Source organism: Rosa rugosa, chromosome 2, assembly GCF_958449725.1.
Source record: "Rosa rugosa chromosome 2, drRosRugo1.1, whole genome shotgun sequence".
In the NCBI taxonomy this organism is placed as follows: Eukaryota; Viridiplantae; Streptophyta; class Magnoliopsida; order Rosales; family Rosaceae; genus Rosa; species Rosa rugosa.
In genome coordinates, this window is record NC_084821.1 from 64926332 (window position 1) to 64943338 (window position 17007).

The 17007-nt window shown below is 49.4% G+C and overlaps 1 protein-coding gene across 1 annotated transcript in view; it reads right to left on the reverse strand.

Moving 5' to 3' along the window:
* Window positions 1-16740, reverse strand: part of LOC133729351 (codeine O-demethylase-like) — a 38661-nt gene extending 21921 nt beyond the window's left edge. Inside the window, exons 1-3 of the mRNA XM_062156864.1 lie at window positions 15063-16740; window positions 14695-14936; window positions 13629-13953 (exon numbers count right to left, since the gene is read on the reverse strand). Coding sequence (XP_062012848.1) covers window positions 13629-13953; window positions 14695-14936; window positions 15063-15329 — 834 coding nt within the window. The 5' untranslated portion in view covers window positions 15330-16740. The remainder of the gene's footprint in view (window positions 1-13628; window positions 13954-14694; window positions 14937-15062) is intronic.
* Between the last annotated feature and the right edge of the window lie 267 nt (window positions 16741-17007).

Consider the following 17007-nt stretch of genomic DNA (forward strand, 5'->3'; position numbering starts at 1 on the left):
TACCAAAGATTGGGATCGCTACCCAACACCCTCTGCTCCGTGCAGCTCCCCCTCAACAAACAAATTACCGACCATCCGGAGGTCCGTCATGGCTGGGGAGTCGGGGACTCTCTAGCGGGCCTCGCAGGGGCCCACCCATTGAGCTTCCGCTCATGCCTTCCCGGCATCCCATTGAGCTTCCGCTCATGCCTTCCCGGCAACCCATTGAGCTTCCGCTCATGCCTTCCCGGCATCCCATTTGAGCTTCCGCTCATGCCTTCCCGGCAACCCATTGAGCTTCCGCTCATGCCTTCCCGGCATCCCATTGAGCTTCCGCTCATGCCTTCCCGGCATCCCATTAAGCTTCCGCTCATGCCTTCCCGGCAATCCTCGAGCTTTACGCTCATGTCTACTCGACACACCACACGTTAATGGAACATTGAATTCTTCTACCATTTGTCGCTTGCGACAAATTGAATTCTTTTCGCGTTCCATTAATACGAGCGACAACCAAACCAACACAAGCGTTCACGTACTCATCATTTACACGTTACAAACGCTTACCTTCGCACCGCTCATGCAACTTACATCTCCTTGTGCTCATCACACATTTATCATATGCAATCCATATGCTCACACGACCATGTATCACGCACCTCATACGTTTATATATGCCAAAACGCATATCGATGCAACTCACATTTGTTGCCCAGTGCAACGAGCATTCTACATATGCCTGTCTTCTTGTCTTTGTTGTGCAGGTTAACGAGTCCTTTCTTGCTTACGGAGTTTGGGGACTTGTAGGGGCTCCGTACCGCCCGGTTACTTATGCTTGATGACTTCATGATTTGAACTCCCCAACCAAGAAGCTCCTCTTACTTGGGGACTTCGGGGACTTGTACATACCTCCAATAATATGGAGTATTTGCTATCTCACCAAGCATAAGTAAACGCGCTCTTTGGGACATCCACAAGACATGGCAAGGCCCAACCGCTACTTACATCGTGTAGCCCTATGTTCAAGCTACACCACGGTATCCGGAAGTCGCAAATCCGCCACCGGGAAGCCACGTTCCCGCCCTTGCCAACATGCCATCACAACTAGGCTTCAAGACTAGAATAGTGTGGTTTCTTGTCCCACATCGAAAACAATGTAAAGGAGAAGCATTCCTTCACTTATAAAAGGAATGCCTCCTCCCACAACTCAAGACATCCCATTACATACTTTGTAATCTTGTTAGGCCGCAAGGCTCGACACACTAGTATAGCTTTCAAGTGGACGTAGTCTCCCGCTCATGCGGAGGCGAACCACTATACATCTTGTGTCACTCTCTCCCTCTCTCTCTAAAGCTAACTAGAGATCCCACGGATCACTAACGTTAACAGTCTTGATTCTCAATCAAAATTATGTTATCCTCAAAATCCTAAGAAACCTTTGAAAAAAATAAAAAAATAAAAAATTTAGTCCACCCTCTGTTGGATACTATTTGAAAGGGTAAGGATTTCTAGTATGTATTAATTGTTCGAAATAAAAAACAAAAATATGCTTTTGTCATTGAGGTATCTACAAACTTTAGAGTACTACGTGATAAACTAATTTGGGGTTCACATCCAAAACCAATTGGCAATAGATGGAGTTGCACAAACCCTTATAAACTCACTAGCACACGTGGGTAAACCCGCTCTGATACCATGATAAAGTAATCAGGGGTTCACATCCAAAACCAATTGGCAATGGATGGAGTTGCCCAAACCCTTATAAACCCACTAACAAGGTCCCATTTTTTCCCATGTGGATTTATATATTCTCAACAACTACATTCATCAAATATACCTACGTTTGCTTGATTCGTATGTGTACCTACATGTACGTTTGCAAAGCATAATTAGCTATAATCAGCCACACTCATCGTACCGCCAGAGATACCAACTACCGTCAAAGGAGTAACCCACGGATAGGCAGCCAGGCGGGCCACGGCCTGAGCACAAGAGTTCCCCAGGATCACCGCTGACGCGCCGCCACGCACTCTGCCAAGACGGCATCAGAAGCTACTGAAACTGGGAACTGAAGCACATCAGTCCCACATCGAAAACAAAGAGAAGATCAGACCTCTCCTCACCTATAAAAGGTCCTCTCTTCTCTCTTCATTATTACGCATTAACTACTCATTCAATATTGTGCTGCCTATCTATCAACTGACTTAGGCATCGGAGAAGTGAAGACCGCCCAACGCGGTCTCCCTCTGACGCCCTGTCTTTCATTTGGCAGCCAGCAAGGAACACCAAGCATACAGAGTAGCGGTTCGCCCACTGGACCCGCGTTAAACCGAGGTTTGGCTACCGCCAGACTTTGAGCATTAACATTGGCGCCGTCTGTGGGAACCCTTGAACAAGAGGTCATCCCATCACAACTACCATGACTAGCGGTAGCGGGGGAAACGCCGATGAGCAGGCAGACCAATCCGCCATCCCCCAAACATCCAATCCAGCGGTAGGTGTTAACCGCGCACTATTCAACACCCCAACTAACCCCGGCGGTGAGACGAATCCAAGCAGCAGCCGCCCACCAGGCCAGGACCTCGCCGCCATGTACGAGCTGGCACTGGCAGACCTTCACAAGGCAAATAGAGAGCGTGAAGAGGAGCGCAGAGAGAAGACCGAGGCCCAAAAGCAGGTGGCTACGCTGATGTCGCGTTTTGATAACCTGAAGAGGACGTTGGAAAGAACCGCCAACCCGGCACAGAGCGAGCATTCGCATAGCACAAGGCGTAGTCATCCCAACGCTGGTATATTGGGACCAGAACCAGTCGTGCAGATGCAGGTCCCGCTGGATCCCCCTGAACTACTGGGGATGGGACCACCGCCCATTCCACAACTCATGTTGGAGCAGGAGGCAGAGTCGGTACCACGCACCAACCGCTCGGAAATTAGGGCAAGAACTGAGGACGATCCGCCTGCGCCAAGGTGTAGGCAGACCCAGCGGAGTACATACGCCGGACCCGCCGGCGACGCAACAGCCCAAATTCTGGAGAGGATGCAACAGTTGGAACAAAGGTTGGTCCGGGCGGAGTCGGGCGCCACGCCGCCAACTCAAAGTCCACTTTTTACGTCCAGACCAGGGCCCTTCACCGCTGCAATCCTACAAGCTATCAGGCCTGCGTACGCAAAAACTCCAAAGATGTCGCATTACAGCGGTACAACCGACCCCTTCGTCCACATGGACACCTTCAAGAAGGTCACCAACAACAAGGGATTTGACGACCCCACTCTGTGCCACTTGTTCAGCGAAACACTGGACGGAGAGGCAATGAATTGGTTCTTCGAATGTCCGCCAGGATCCATTGATTCATTCAACGCGCTATCACATACCTTCCTCTCCCGGTTCATCTTATTGTCCGCCGGACATCATAACACGAGTCAGCTGTTCAGCGTCAAGCAGGGAGAGAACGAATCGCTAAAGGCATTCGTCACAAGGTGGCGAGCGGCAGCATCTCAGTGCCGCGATCTGGACAAATCGATGGCATCGGCGGCCTTCAAGCAAGGACTCCTCAAGGGGCCGTTCCTCTATCACCTCAACTACAATCATCCAAACGCGGCATATGACCATATCATGAGTGAGGCGGTCATTCACGCCCAGGCGGAGTTCATCACATATGGAGAAGCTCCACCGCCACCGGCAACGCCAACAAAGGCAACACTGCCCACCTCCAGGCATGAGACCGTTAATAAAACACCCGCCGCATCGCCAACTGACAAGAAGAGGGAATGGCAACAGGGCCACTACCAGAGCAAGCGGCAGAAGGATCAATACCACAAGGGCAACCGCCCAACCCAGGAAGATAACCGCAACAGACAAACGGAGTCTTCTCAACGGTATGCAGTATTCACGGTCCTCACAACCTCGTACGAGGAAATATACAATCAGTGCAAGGATCAAATCCCGCCACCTCCTCCAGCAAAATACCCAAGGACGGGCAAACCTAAAAACACCGGCAGATGGTACAAATACCATGAAGACAGCGGCCACAATACCAGCAGCTGCAACGCACTGAAGACGGCAATTGAGACCTTGTACCGTGAAGGCAAGATGGAACAGTTCAAGGTGCGCCAACCGCCACCCGTGATCGCCAACGTAGAGACGTTGGGCCGCATTAACACAATCGACGGCGGTGCTCCAATCACGGGCTTGTCTCACAGAGCCAGGAAGCGTTATGCACGCATTAATCACCCAAAGGAGGTCTGCCATATTCGTTACGAGAGATCCGCCAAAGTCCCAAAGGTGGGTTGGGAACCTATTACATTCTCTGAGGAGGAGGAGCGCGGGGTGCACCTACCCCATGATGACCCCTTCTTGGTCGACGCCATTCTTGGTAGGTTCTCAGTGGGGAGAATATTGGTAGATAGCGGGTCCGCTGTCAACGTCATCTTTAACGGTTGCTACAGCCATCTCAAGCGGAATAACAAGTTGCTCCAGGACCATGAGCCACTGCTCAGCTTCTCTGGTGACGTCACACAGCCGCTCGGTTCTGACTATATGCGGTTGACTATTGGCGCTAGTCCATGTATGGCGGAGGTACATACAGAATTCATAATCGTTGATTGTCTCAGCTCATATAATGCCATCCTCGGACGACCGGCGCTCAACAAGCTTAAGTGCATTATCGCCGGATACATGCTTCTTATGAAGTTCCCCACACCTAACGGCACGGGCAGTGTGAGGGGAAGCCAGCAGTTGGCACGCGAGTGTTATTCAACGACTATGGCACGGTCAGCACACCGCCATGATGTCCTGACAGTGGGAAACCAGGCACCGCCACCAAATATCTTCGAGGACCCTAGGGATGAGGAGGAGAAGTATGTAAGGAAGGAGCCGGTCAACCCGGACACATCCTTGAAAGTTGTCTGCATCTCGGACGAGCACCCTGAGCGGACAGTCCGCATAGGCGCCCAACTAGACCCAGAAGTAGAGGCAGAACTCATTCAATTCCTACGTCATAACGCCTCCGTCTTTGCATGGTCCTACGCGGACATGCCAGGTATCTCCCCTGAGATTATCACTCATAAACTGACCATCAAACCCTCTTTTTATCCCATCAAGCAGAAGCGGAGGGCCTTTGATGAGGAAAAATACCGGGCAATCGGAGAAGAGGTCGCCAAACTCCAGGACATTGGATTCATCCGCCAAGTCATCTATCCCCAGTGGATCTCAAATTTAGTAATGGTCAAAAAGCCCAGCGGCAAGTGGCGGATGTGTGTTGACTTCAAAAACCTCAACAAGGCATGCCCAAAGGATAGTTTCCCGCTACCCCGTATCGATCAGTTGGTTGATTCAACCGTCGGACACGAGCTCCTCAGCATGATGGACGCTTTCTCCGGATACAATCAGATCAAAATGCACCCCAGCGACCAGGAATGCACAACCTTCACCACCGACAAAGGCCTCTACTGCTACAATGTCATGCCTTTCGGTCTGAAGAACGCCGGTGCCACTTACCAGCAGTTAATGAACGCCATGTTCGCAGAGCATCTGGGAAAAATCATCGAGGTCTACGTGGACGACATGCTAGTTAAGAGCATAAAGGCCGGCGGACATGTGGCAAACCTCAGGATCATAGTAACCATTCTCTTGGCCTATGGTATGCGCCTCAACCCGGAAAAATGTTTCTTTGCAGTCACCGCTAGCAAATTCCTGGGATACATTGTCAGCGAGCGGGGCATCGAGGCTAACCCAGACAAGGTCCAGGCCATCCTTGACCTGGCGGACCCCGAGTATAAGGTACACGTCCAGTGCCTCCAGGGCAAGTTAACCGCCCTTTCTCGATTCATCTCTCGACTCACTGATAAGTGTGCCCCATTCTTCAAACTCCTCAAAACAACGCACAAGAAGGTCATCGACTGGAATCCAGAATGTCAGGCGGCGTTCCAGGGCCTGAAGGAATACTTGGCGTCAGTCCCTCTCCTCTCTGTCCCTGTCCAAGGAGAAACCCTATTCATATACCTAGCGGTATCCACTTCGGCGGTAAGTTGCGCAATTGTCAGAAGGGAAGGCCAAGATGAGCTCCCAGTTTTCTACGCCGGCAGAGGCATGAACGGAGCAGAAACAAGGTATCCTCCCTTGGAGCAACTGGCCCTTGCACTTATCGTTGCCGCCAGGCGCCTCCGCCAATACTTCCAGGCCCACACGATCCATGTGTTAACCAATCAACCGCTGAGGCAAGTAATGCAGAACCCTGAACACTCGGGGCGCCTCAACAAGTGGGCCATCGAGCTCAGCGAGTTCGACATAGAATACAAACCAAGAACAGCCATGAAGGGCCAGGCAGTGGCGGACTTCATCGCTGAACTCACCGAACGACAACCTGAACCAGGTATGGAGATATTGCCCGGAGCGGAAGTGGTAACCGTTGGGGAGGAGAGTCCCCTCCAGTCAGAATGGAACCTACATGTGGACGGGTCCGCCAGCGCCAAAGCCAGCGGCGCCGGAGTCATCTTAACAGGACCCGGGGGACTGAAAGCGGAGTACGCGTTGAAATTCAACTTCAAAGCTTCAAACAATGTGGCGGAGTACGAGGCACTTATCGCCGGTCTGCTCCTCGCCATTGACTCAGGGGCTGACAGCGTCAACATATTCAGCGACTCTCAATTAGTCGTTAACCAGGTCAACGACAGCTTCCAGGCCAAGGACCAGCAGTTAGCGGCATACTTGGGATACGTCAAAACGTTGCTAAAAAAGTTCAACTTTCACACCATCACACAAATCCCCAGGGAAAAGAACGCCAAGGCTGATTCACTGGCGAGACTGGCAACCGCCCAGCCGCATCAAAGTCCAGCGGACACAAAGGTGGAATGCCTTGACAAGCCAAGCATCACAAAGACCCTAGCAGAGATCTTCAACATTGAAATCAACCCCAGCTGGATGGACGAGATCACTGCATACAAGCGCAGCGGCACATTACCAGAGGATAAGGTCAAGGCACGCCAAATTCAGCGGAGAGCAACCCGCTACAATATCCAGAATGGCAAGCTTTACCGCCAGGGGTTCACTCACCCCAACCTCCGCTGTCTAACCCCGGAGGAAGGAAAGGTCGTGTTGGCAGGAATCCACGGCGGGGAGTACGGAAACCACTCGGGCGCCAGATCCCTGGCCAATCGCACAATGCGACAGGGCTACTTTTGGCCTACGCTTGGTGAGGACGCCCGGCAGGTGTCAAGATCTTGCCACAAATGCCAGCAGTTCGCTGATCTCCCACATGCGCCGGCGGAACCACTTTCAATCATCATCGGTCCATGGGTTCACTCTACATGGGGCCTCGATTTGATGGGAAAATTCCCAACCGCCAAAGGACAGTTCAAGTACATCATTGTTGCTATCGACTACAACAGCAAGTGGATAGAGGCAGAGCCACTGACGGCCATCACAACCGCCAAAGTCATTCACTTCCTCTGGAAAAACATTTACTGCCGCTATGGTGTCCCACACACAATCATTACAGACAACGGCACACAGTTCAACAATGAGGAGCTCATTTCATTCACCGCCAATCTGGGCACCAAGATGAGCTTCGCATCTGTCGCCCACCCCCAAACCAACGGCCAGGTTGAAGCGGCAAACAAGATAATCAAGAAGCTGCTAAAAAAGAAGCTCGACACCGCCAAGGGCTTGTGGGCGGAAAAGCTTCCGGAAGTGTTATGGGCCATCAGGACGACTCCATCCTCCGCCACTGGTGAAACCCCCTTTTGTATGACGTTCGGAACTGAGGCCGTTCTGCCTGTCGAGGTAACTCAACCCACCGCTCGGGTCGAGTGCTACCACCCAGAGACCAACGGCGATGGCATCAACCTGGACTTGGACCTCCTAGAGGAAAAACGACACAAGGCCCATTTGCAAAACCTGCAAAACAAGCAACGAGTTTCGCGTTTCTACAACGCCAGAGTCAAGGCCCGGAACCTCCAACTGGGGGACTGGGTAATGAAGGAAGTCATTCCACCGCCAACAAAACTCCGCCCAACTTGGGAAGGTCCATACAAAATAGTAGAAGTCGTTAGCCCAGGCACCTTCTACTTAATGGACAAGGATGGCGTCACTACGACCCACCCTTGGAATACCGAACACCTTCGGTATTACTACAAATAGTCATGTTGCTACCCAGGAGCATCTTGACTTAGCTAAATTTTTGTTCAATATTTAGCTAAGGGAAGCTACCCAACGGGTACATCCCCACTTTTGTTAACACTGACCAGTCAGTTATCAATGAAACGAGGAATTATTCAAACCATTGTTACCAAGTCTAGCACTGAGGGCAGCTGGCAACGCCAGCAATCGTCAGCGGACCACGTCCGCTACGTTGTGCACTTGGACCAATCTTAATTCCTTTAATATTTCATTGATTGCAAAAGAAAATCCCAAGTCAAAACTCTAGCGGTATAGACATGTCATCACACAAACGTCAAAAATTCCACTTCATATATTCAGGGCTGGGACTCCCCACCCAAAAATGTTCCTTACATTCAAAAAAAAAAAGAGTACATATATTTTCAGCCTCAGCGGCTACACAATCAAAACAGGGCACGTCCGGCATCTCAGGGGTTGGCCCCGGCGTCGCCTACTTTGGACTGCGGCGGCTGTACGCAGCTTGTTTGGTCAGTCCCTCGAGCGGTAGGACTTGGCGTCTCTATGGTCCCATCTGCCGGAGTATGATACCCACTGCCTGAGCTGCCACCTCCTGCTGGGGGACTGGGTACTGGCGGGGGTTTCTTCGTCGGCGCTACATTTTTTGCTTGCGGCGCCTTGGGAAGGGACGCCTTGGCCCAGTCAATGGCACCCTTCGCTTGCAGCATCTCGACGTTCGCTAGGGCGCCGGCCTTCGCCGATTCATTCATCGCGTTCTTATATTCCGCCGACTGCTTGAATTTCTCCACAGCGGCGGCGGCGACTCGGCTTCCATCGTCCCTCAGCCGGATCACCTCACCCTCCAGTCTCTTCACTTCCCCTTGCCTGGCGGCAGACTCCCGCTGCAGGATATCAATTTTCTTCTCCTTGGCGGCCACACGCTCTCGCAGCAAGGCCATGTCTTGCTCCAGCTTGGAGACTTGATCATTTCGTTCTATGTCCCGCTGGACGGCCACGTCTAGCTTGCCTCGAGCGTCCGCAGCATCACAATCCGCCTTCATCAGGCGTCGCTCCACCTCCGCCAGCCTGTCCTTGGCATCCACCAGCTCCCTCTCAAGCCTCTTAATCTCCTCCCGGAGCTGTCCCTCAATTCGGGGTTGCTTGGACGCCGCCAAGAACATTTCGTTCAGCCCAACCGCCAGGTGCCCAAAGGCTGAGCTAAAGGGCGACCGCTCGATCGCCGTTGGCCGAGTCATCCCTGCCAGACCGCCGAACCCCAACCGCTCGCACAGGTGATAGAGAAACTCCCACTCGCTGTCGGTCATGAACTCGGTGAAGGCGGCGAAAGAGTCCAGATCGCTCACGGGCATCTCTCTCTCGGCCGTCACAGGGGCCTTCGACGGGTCTTGTCGGCCCTTCTTCTGCCTGTGGACCTCAAGGGTCTCATCATCATCCTCCTCCCCGGCCGAGTCACACTGGCGCCGCTTCCGCAGGATCCCCCGTGCATCTCCAGCGGGCGCAGCCCTGGACCCCTTCGGCGGTTGTCTCCCCACCGCAGTAGCGGCAGCCCCCGCCGGCGCCACAACTCTTTCTTTCTGTGGCCCACGTCGAGTGGCAACTACTCTTTCCTTCTGCGGCACGGTAGAGGACCCCTTTTTTCCCCCGCCCGCATTCCCATCCCCCTGCACGCTGGGCAGACCGTCGGCCCCTAGGTGGGAGTGGTGCGGCATGGGCAGCACCACCGGAACCTCGGATGCACTCACCTCCAGAGTCTCCGGGTTCACAACTGTTCTTTGGGCCACCTCCCCTGACGCGTACATCGCCTCCAAGAAGTTGTCTATCTCCGCACGGTCCATGGCTCTGTCAAAGGCGTCACGGCTCGCTTTGTTGCCTGGCGGAGTATCTGAGAACATGCAAACATCCGTTAGCTTTAACCAAGTTACCAAGAGATACAATGTGGCGGAGATCACTTACCAATAGCGCGCGTTAGCTGCTGATCGACCAACAGCTCCCAGCCGGTGAGGAGACGGAAGTCCAGCAAATTGCGATTCTTCCAACAGCCTTTGATGCGCGCAATACGGCACTCTTCCTCACGCGTCAGGTTATAACGCAGTCCCGCTACAAAACAAGAAACAAGGCGTCAGTACAACAGTTGAAATACGTATACGGTAAACCGCCAACTATGTTCAGCGGAGATCGACGGACAACCTCGGATTGGTTGAAACTCCGACTTAATCCTAAACGTCGGTTCCCCCTCGTTCGACCCCGACTGGTACTCCCACCCTGTCATGGCCACGCAAAACGTCCCCCGCCAGTAGGACATCGAATCCCTCAACTTCTCTATCAGCTTGGGCGCTCCCTGCCGGCGGCTCAAATTTACTTGCCCTCTGCAGCCTTGGCGATTAACGTACACCAGTTCGTAGAAGTGCAAAACCTCCGCCACCGTCGGCCCCTCGCACCCGGATAGCCACCACAAAGAGTTCATCGCCAGCATCAACCGCCACATGTTGGGACAGATCTGCCCAAAGGCGACGCCGAACTCGCACACCAAGATCTGAAGGTTGGGTACAAGCGGCAATGTCACTCCTTGGCGGAATATTGCCTCGTGAACAGCGGCGAACCCCGCTGGAAGAATTGAGGCCTTCTCATCCGCCGTCGGTTGACGAAGTCTCACCACTCCCGGCAGCCGATATATCCGCTTCATCCGGTTGACAGCAGCGGCAGTCATCCGCCCTCCCGCCTCGTCGACGGGGGTCCCATCCTGGAGAACCCACGCCGACTCTGTTTCCTCCCCCGACACGTTTCCCCCGTCAGCGGAACCACTGGCGGCACTGTTACTTGCTAGCCGCTCCTCATCCCTATCCCGCGCAGCAGCATTCTCACCCGCCCTAGAACTCTCCGGACGTGACGTACGGCCCATGACAACTTCCCAGGGTATGGTTTGTAGCGGCTCAATTTCTAGCGGCTCTGGCAGTGAGGTTCCTGCACGGGCAGACGGACGCAACGAGTCAATAAAAGCCCTATCCGCCGCACTGATTGACACGTCAGACCCGGAGTCCTCACTGCTCGAGATCTCTATGACGGTGGCCATCCCAAACCCTAAAACCCAAATCAGTTAGCCCACAGAAGGATCTAACCTATCCCTATATCAGGTATAGCACAGAAACACCACGAACAGCTACCCAGAAAAAACCAAAATATGAACAAACCCATTCAACCCAGATTCAACCATCTAGTAAAACCCTAACTGACAACTCTCTGTCAAACACCATAACCTACCCCCAAATCTCATCTTACACCCCCGACGAACATCAACAAACCCAGTTCACACACCAATCCCAGAAACAAGCACCAAACCCATAAATCGACAAAAACACGAAACCGACAAAAAGGATAACCAGAACACTAACCTCAGTCGTGAACGCTCCGGCGTACTGATGCTCGCTGTGCCCCGACGACGGAAGTTTTCGTCTCTCCGACCACGAGAACTCCACCAACGCGCGGCACTCTCTCTCTGCAATCTGGGATGGACAGAGCTTGAAGACGACTAAGGTTCGAATGGATTTTGTGAGGTCCCTTCTCGATGCGTTCCCCCCCTTTTATGTCAATATCAGAGGCTTCTGGGCCGTCCGCTAGAAAACGACATCACACCCCAGCCGTACACGTGTCCCCTGCTCGCATTAACCCTCCGGGTTAACCGAGGCGTCGCCTCGGTTACGAAATCCATCATTACTCGCATTAATGACGAGAAGACGGCCGGACTGAGGAGACGCGTCTCCACACGCTAACCCTCTAGTTATTGGCCACGTGTCAACCGCCGTCAGACGAGGCGTATCACGGAAGCAATCGCAAGTACGCTCTTCTCCAAGTGATGGTGTCCGCTGAGCGAAACCCCGCCAGCGGAACTTCTCACTTGTCTTCTCCAAGTGATGGTCGCCGCTGAGCGAAACCCCGCCAGCGGAACTTCTCACTTGTCTTCTCCAAGTGATGGTCTCCGCTGAGCGAAACCCCGCCAGCGGAACTTCTCACTTGTCTTCTCCAAGTGATGGTCTCCGCTGAGCGAAACCCCGCATGCGGAACTTCTCACTTGTCTTCTCCAAGTGATGGTCTCCGCTGAGCGAAACCCCGCCAGCGGAACTTCTCACTTGTCTTCTCCAAGTGATGGTCTCCGCTGAGCGAAACCCCGCCAGCGGAACTTCTCACTTGTCTTCTCCAAGTGATGGTCTCCGCTGAGCGAAACCCCGCCAGCGGAACTTCTCACTTGTCTCCTACACGTGACTGTCTCCGCTGGGCGGAACCCCGCCAGCGGAACTTTTCACTAGCCCTTATTCACGAAGTCTCCCAACAGCGGCACTTCTCCCTTGTCATCATACAAACGGGGCGCCTTCCGCTACACACCTAGTGGAAACCCCTTTTATCTGGCAAGTCGCGTACTTTCTTCAGCGCGGTACCGCTCAATAAAGTAACGCCAAGCACGTCCACTGGACGCTGTTTACTGCTATAAACCAGCGGGGGGACTCCCGCCAGCGGCGGATCCCGAGGCTACGCCTCATTCTGACAAATGACCGCCACGCGGCGTTACAGTCAGATTGTCCCTACGGGACACGGGGACTAGTCAACAGTCTACGACGGCCCTGATCAGGTACGTTGACCCCCGTCACTCGGGTACTAAAGATTGGGTTCGCTACCCAACACCCTCTGCTCCGTGCAGCTCCCCCTCACCAAACAAATTTTGCGACCATCCGGAGGTCCATCTTAGCCGGGGAGTGGGGGACTCCCTGGGGGGCCTAGCAGGGGCCCACCCGAAAGGGTATAAAGCGTTTGCTCAGTAATATCCATGGTTGACAACGCACTGACGCTAATTATGCTTTTGCAAAAGTCTAGCGGAAGAAAACGCTTCAAACCGCCGATCAACTCCCCAACCAAGATTGCCCTCCTTGACTAGGGACTTGGGGGACTTGTACCTACATGTACGTTTGCAAAGCATAATTAGCTATAATCAGCCACACTCATCGTACCGCCAGAGATACCAACTACCGTCAAAGGAGTAACCCACGGATAGGCAGCCAGGCGGGCCATGGCCTGAGCACTAGAGTTCCCCAGGATCACCGCTGACGCGCCGCCACGCACTCTGCCAAGACGGCATCAGAAGCTACTCAAACTGGGAACTGAAGCACATCAGTCCCACATCGAAAACAAAGAGAAGATCAGACCTCTCCTCACCTATAAAAGGTCCTCTCTTCTCTCTTCATTATTACGCATTAACTACTCATTCATTATTGTGCTGCCTATATATCAACTGACTTAGGCATCGGAGAAGTGAAGACCGCCCAACGCGGTCTCCCTCTGACGCCCTGTCTTTCATTTGGCAGCCAGCAAGGAACACCAAGCATACAGAGTAGCGGTCCGCCCACTGGACCCGCGTTAAACCGAGGTTTGGCTACCGCCAGACTTTGAGCATTAACAGTATGTTTTAATTAATAGAATTGTATAGTACTTTTATTTTAGTTGAGTCGAAAGAAGGGTGAATAGGACAAACCTCAAAGATGTCCCCTGCATTAACCACAAAGGCATCTTCACGGAAGTTGACAGGAACCCAAACCCCATCTTTCTTAATCTGCAGACCACCCACCCCGTTAAGCTGGTGGAGGATGGTGATCCCGGAAGCGTCCGAGTGAGGTGTGAAGCCGATGACCAGCTCTGGTTGTGGGCATGCAGGATAGTAATTCATCCTCACTGACTGCATCCCATCTTCAAACATCTCCTCAGTCTCTTTTATGTCTATCTTCACAGCCTTCCCCAGAAACCCAATAAGTTCCATGGCTAGTTGCTTCAGTTCCAAGTAGTATGACTCGAAGGTATTCCTGCATGACTTGAAAAAAAAATGTTAACAACAAAAAAAAATTATCGGTAAGGTGTTTATAGGGAATTTTTTTGAGGCAAGACAATTGTCTTGTTGTGTTGTGAGACCATGATATCAATATATGAAAAAATCATTTTTTTTTTTGAGCTATATATGATCATGATATTTAATAGCCAGTTGATAATACAACAAGTTATGTATAATTTAGATAACGTGAAATCATTCAATTCACAAAGTAACATATATATTAATATGTCAGATTGTAATAACCATGAATTGGTTTTTGTGAAATTATGTCAGAACTAGCCCTTTAACATGTGCGGTTGGTTTTTATTTTTTTATTTTCAAATTAAAAAAGTTACAGCAATTTCTCTTCTCATTTTGGGAAAATTTCTTCTTTTTTCATGGGAGGTATTGCAATTTTTTCAAATATAATATAGTCTATTGACTATCTTATCATCATATAAAAATAATTTGTTTATTAATATCTATATTATGTGAGGCCATATATGATAGTTTAAAATTTTAACCATTTTCTCAAGAATTGGCTTAATTATATAAGATATCTATATTATGTGAGGGCATATATGATAGTTTAAAAATTTAACCATTCTCTCAAGAATTGCCTTAATTATATAAGATATATATAGTGTATTTTGTCAACAAACATATTAGATCTAGCAATATTATTAGATCGATGATAATTCAACTTTAATTCGATGTATAGAGAGAGAGGCTAGACCTGAGGGATGAAGGGAGCTCTGGGAAGAGGTATGGCTTTCTCCTATGAACAGGGTTCATGGTCATGTAGAATCTATTACCCCAGTCACGTTTTTGCTCTTTATAGGCTATGGATCCATAGCCTTCAACGTCACCAGGCCTTATCTGATACTTCATTTTCTCTTCCAAGGGAAGCTTAAAGAATTCTTCAACCTCGTACTTCAGCTTCTCCAAAAGCATAGGGCTAACTCCATGGTTCACCAACTGCACGTACAAAAAAAAAAAGAGTATAAATTAAAACAAGAGTGTAAGACTAGCTCATTGGATGAATAAGGTGTACTAATTTCATTTTATCAAGTCCAACAAATTTTGAGATGTTATAATACGAACCTGAAAGATTCCCCACTCTTTGCAAGTTGAGCGCAGATTTTCCAGTTCAGAATCTGAAGCTTCTGATCCCGTTACTAGTTTTATCATATCGATGGTTGGGATTACGGTGGGCTTATCAGAGAGATCAGATGAAAGTTCTGGTTCTTCGAAACTACGGACGTAACATTGTGGGACTTCAGTTAGTGACTCTTTGGTGATCTCCAGGATGCTCATAAGAGAGCTAGAGCTCTCAAAGCCTCCTGGTAGCCGTAGCTGGGGTGATGCCATTTCTTTAGTTGTTGAGTTATGAGCTCAAGTGCACTACACCTCCCAGGTATATATAGGCATGTTACCTGTGATCAAAGAAATAAAGAGCAGAATATCTCCTAATAAACTAACACCAAAGTCATCGTGAAGATAATCATCTGATGTACAAAATATGTGCCTCACTAGAGTAAAAATATATCTAGCAATAATTCAGTGGGATTACCAACGGTACGTACTTACCTTGTAATGTTCATATTAAATATTAAAGGAGTGCAGGATGCCTCTTGTTTAATTGAACATCAAAATAGATATCCCAATATTGAGCATAAGTAATAATTAACACAAAAATTTTAAAATTATATTGGTTAATTACGTACGTACTGTTTGTCTTTTTTTTTTCTTTTTCTTTTTCAAAAGTTGCGTACTATACTACTAATTGTTAATTCATTAATTTCCATAAACCTATACATTACTGATTCATTTGAAAAGAAATATTCGAGCACAGCTCAGAACTACATGTTGAAATTAAGTAAAAAAGGAAAAGCATTTAACAATTTTGAAAGATTTTTTAACAGATCAATACTTAGATAGATGTAAAGTAATTTATTTCCATTGAATGGCAAGTGGATCAACAATAGAAGAACTAGCTGTGCGCATCAGGATTCAGAAAACGTTTTATCTGGAAACCAATATGCATTGGATTAGAAACATAGGAAATTAGGAAATCAATCAAGTCAAAAATTCTTTTCTTTTCATTTAAAGAACCAGAAAATGTCGTGGGTGGATATTTCTAAGCTTTGCAGGTAGAAATTTAAAGAGAAGCGATAAAATATTCTGCAGAATCCTTTAGATGCTTCTGCAGTTGCAGGCTTGAGGTCATATCAAAAGCGAATAGAGCTTGAAGATATACTTCTGAGGCTTTTAACCTTCATTCAGACACACGCGCGTATACACAACCACCTAGTATGTATTAACATAATTAGACACATAAAAATTCATTTATCCATGGACATAAAAGATTCATTACTAATAAGCTTGCTGGGAATACTAGCTAGTAGCCTGGTGTTGGAAATTATGGAGTAGTGATGATGCAATTGAAAACCCAAGAACCAGAGAAAGGAGGAAGAAGACGAAGGAAAAGGAGAGAGAGAGCTAAACGATCTTGATTATCTCACTGAGTGTTTGTTACAGAGAAAATGCTTAGCTAATCTAATTACAGATGCTAATTGAGGCTATATACTATTCATGCAGAACGGGTTGCTTAATTTCTACTAACTCACTCTGACAGAACGGTTGGATTAATGACATGTGTTCACTGGCTTGTAGATGCAGATATGCTTGGCTGACTTTTATTATTTGAGTCATGTCTTGAATTGTACGTTGACTTAGCTGACCTTGGTCTTGACTGATAGATGGAGCTTCCTTCTTCATCTTAACACCTGGTACTGATCAAATTGATCACTCATGGCCGGGTCATATATGATTCTTGACCTTAGTAACTATAATATACTTTATATCCAAATCAATCATTTTTTGCAAGATAATGTATATAACGAGCTCTACTTTTTTTTTTTTTAATAAAGTTAACCGCAAAATGAGAATAGTTGTATATGTCACTCACTTGAAAATCAAGCGTTAGTTCGATAAGGTCATGCCTTAGATTGATAATCGGAGGTATTTACTATCTAAGACTCCTTTT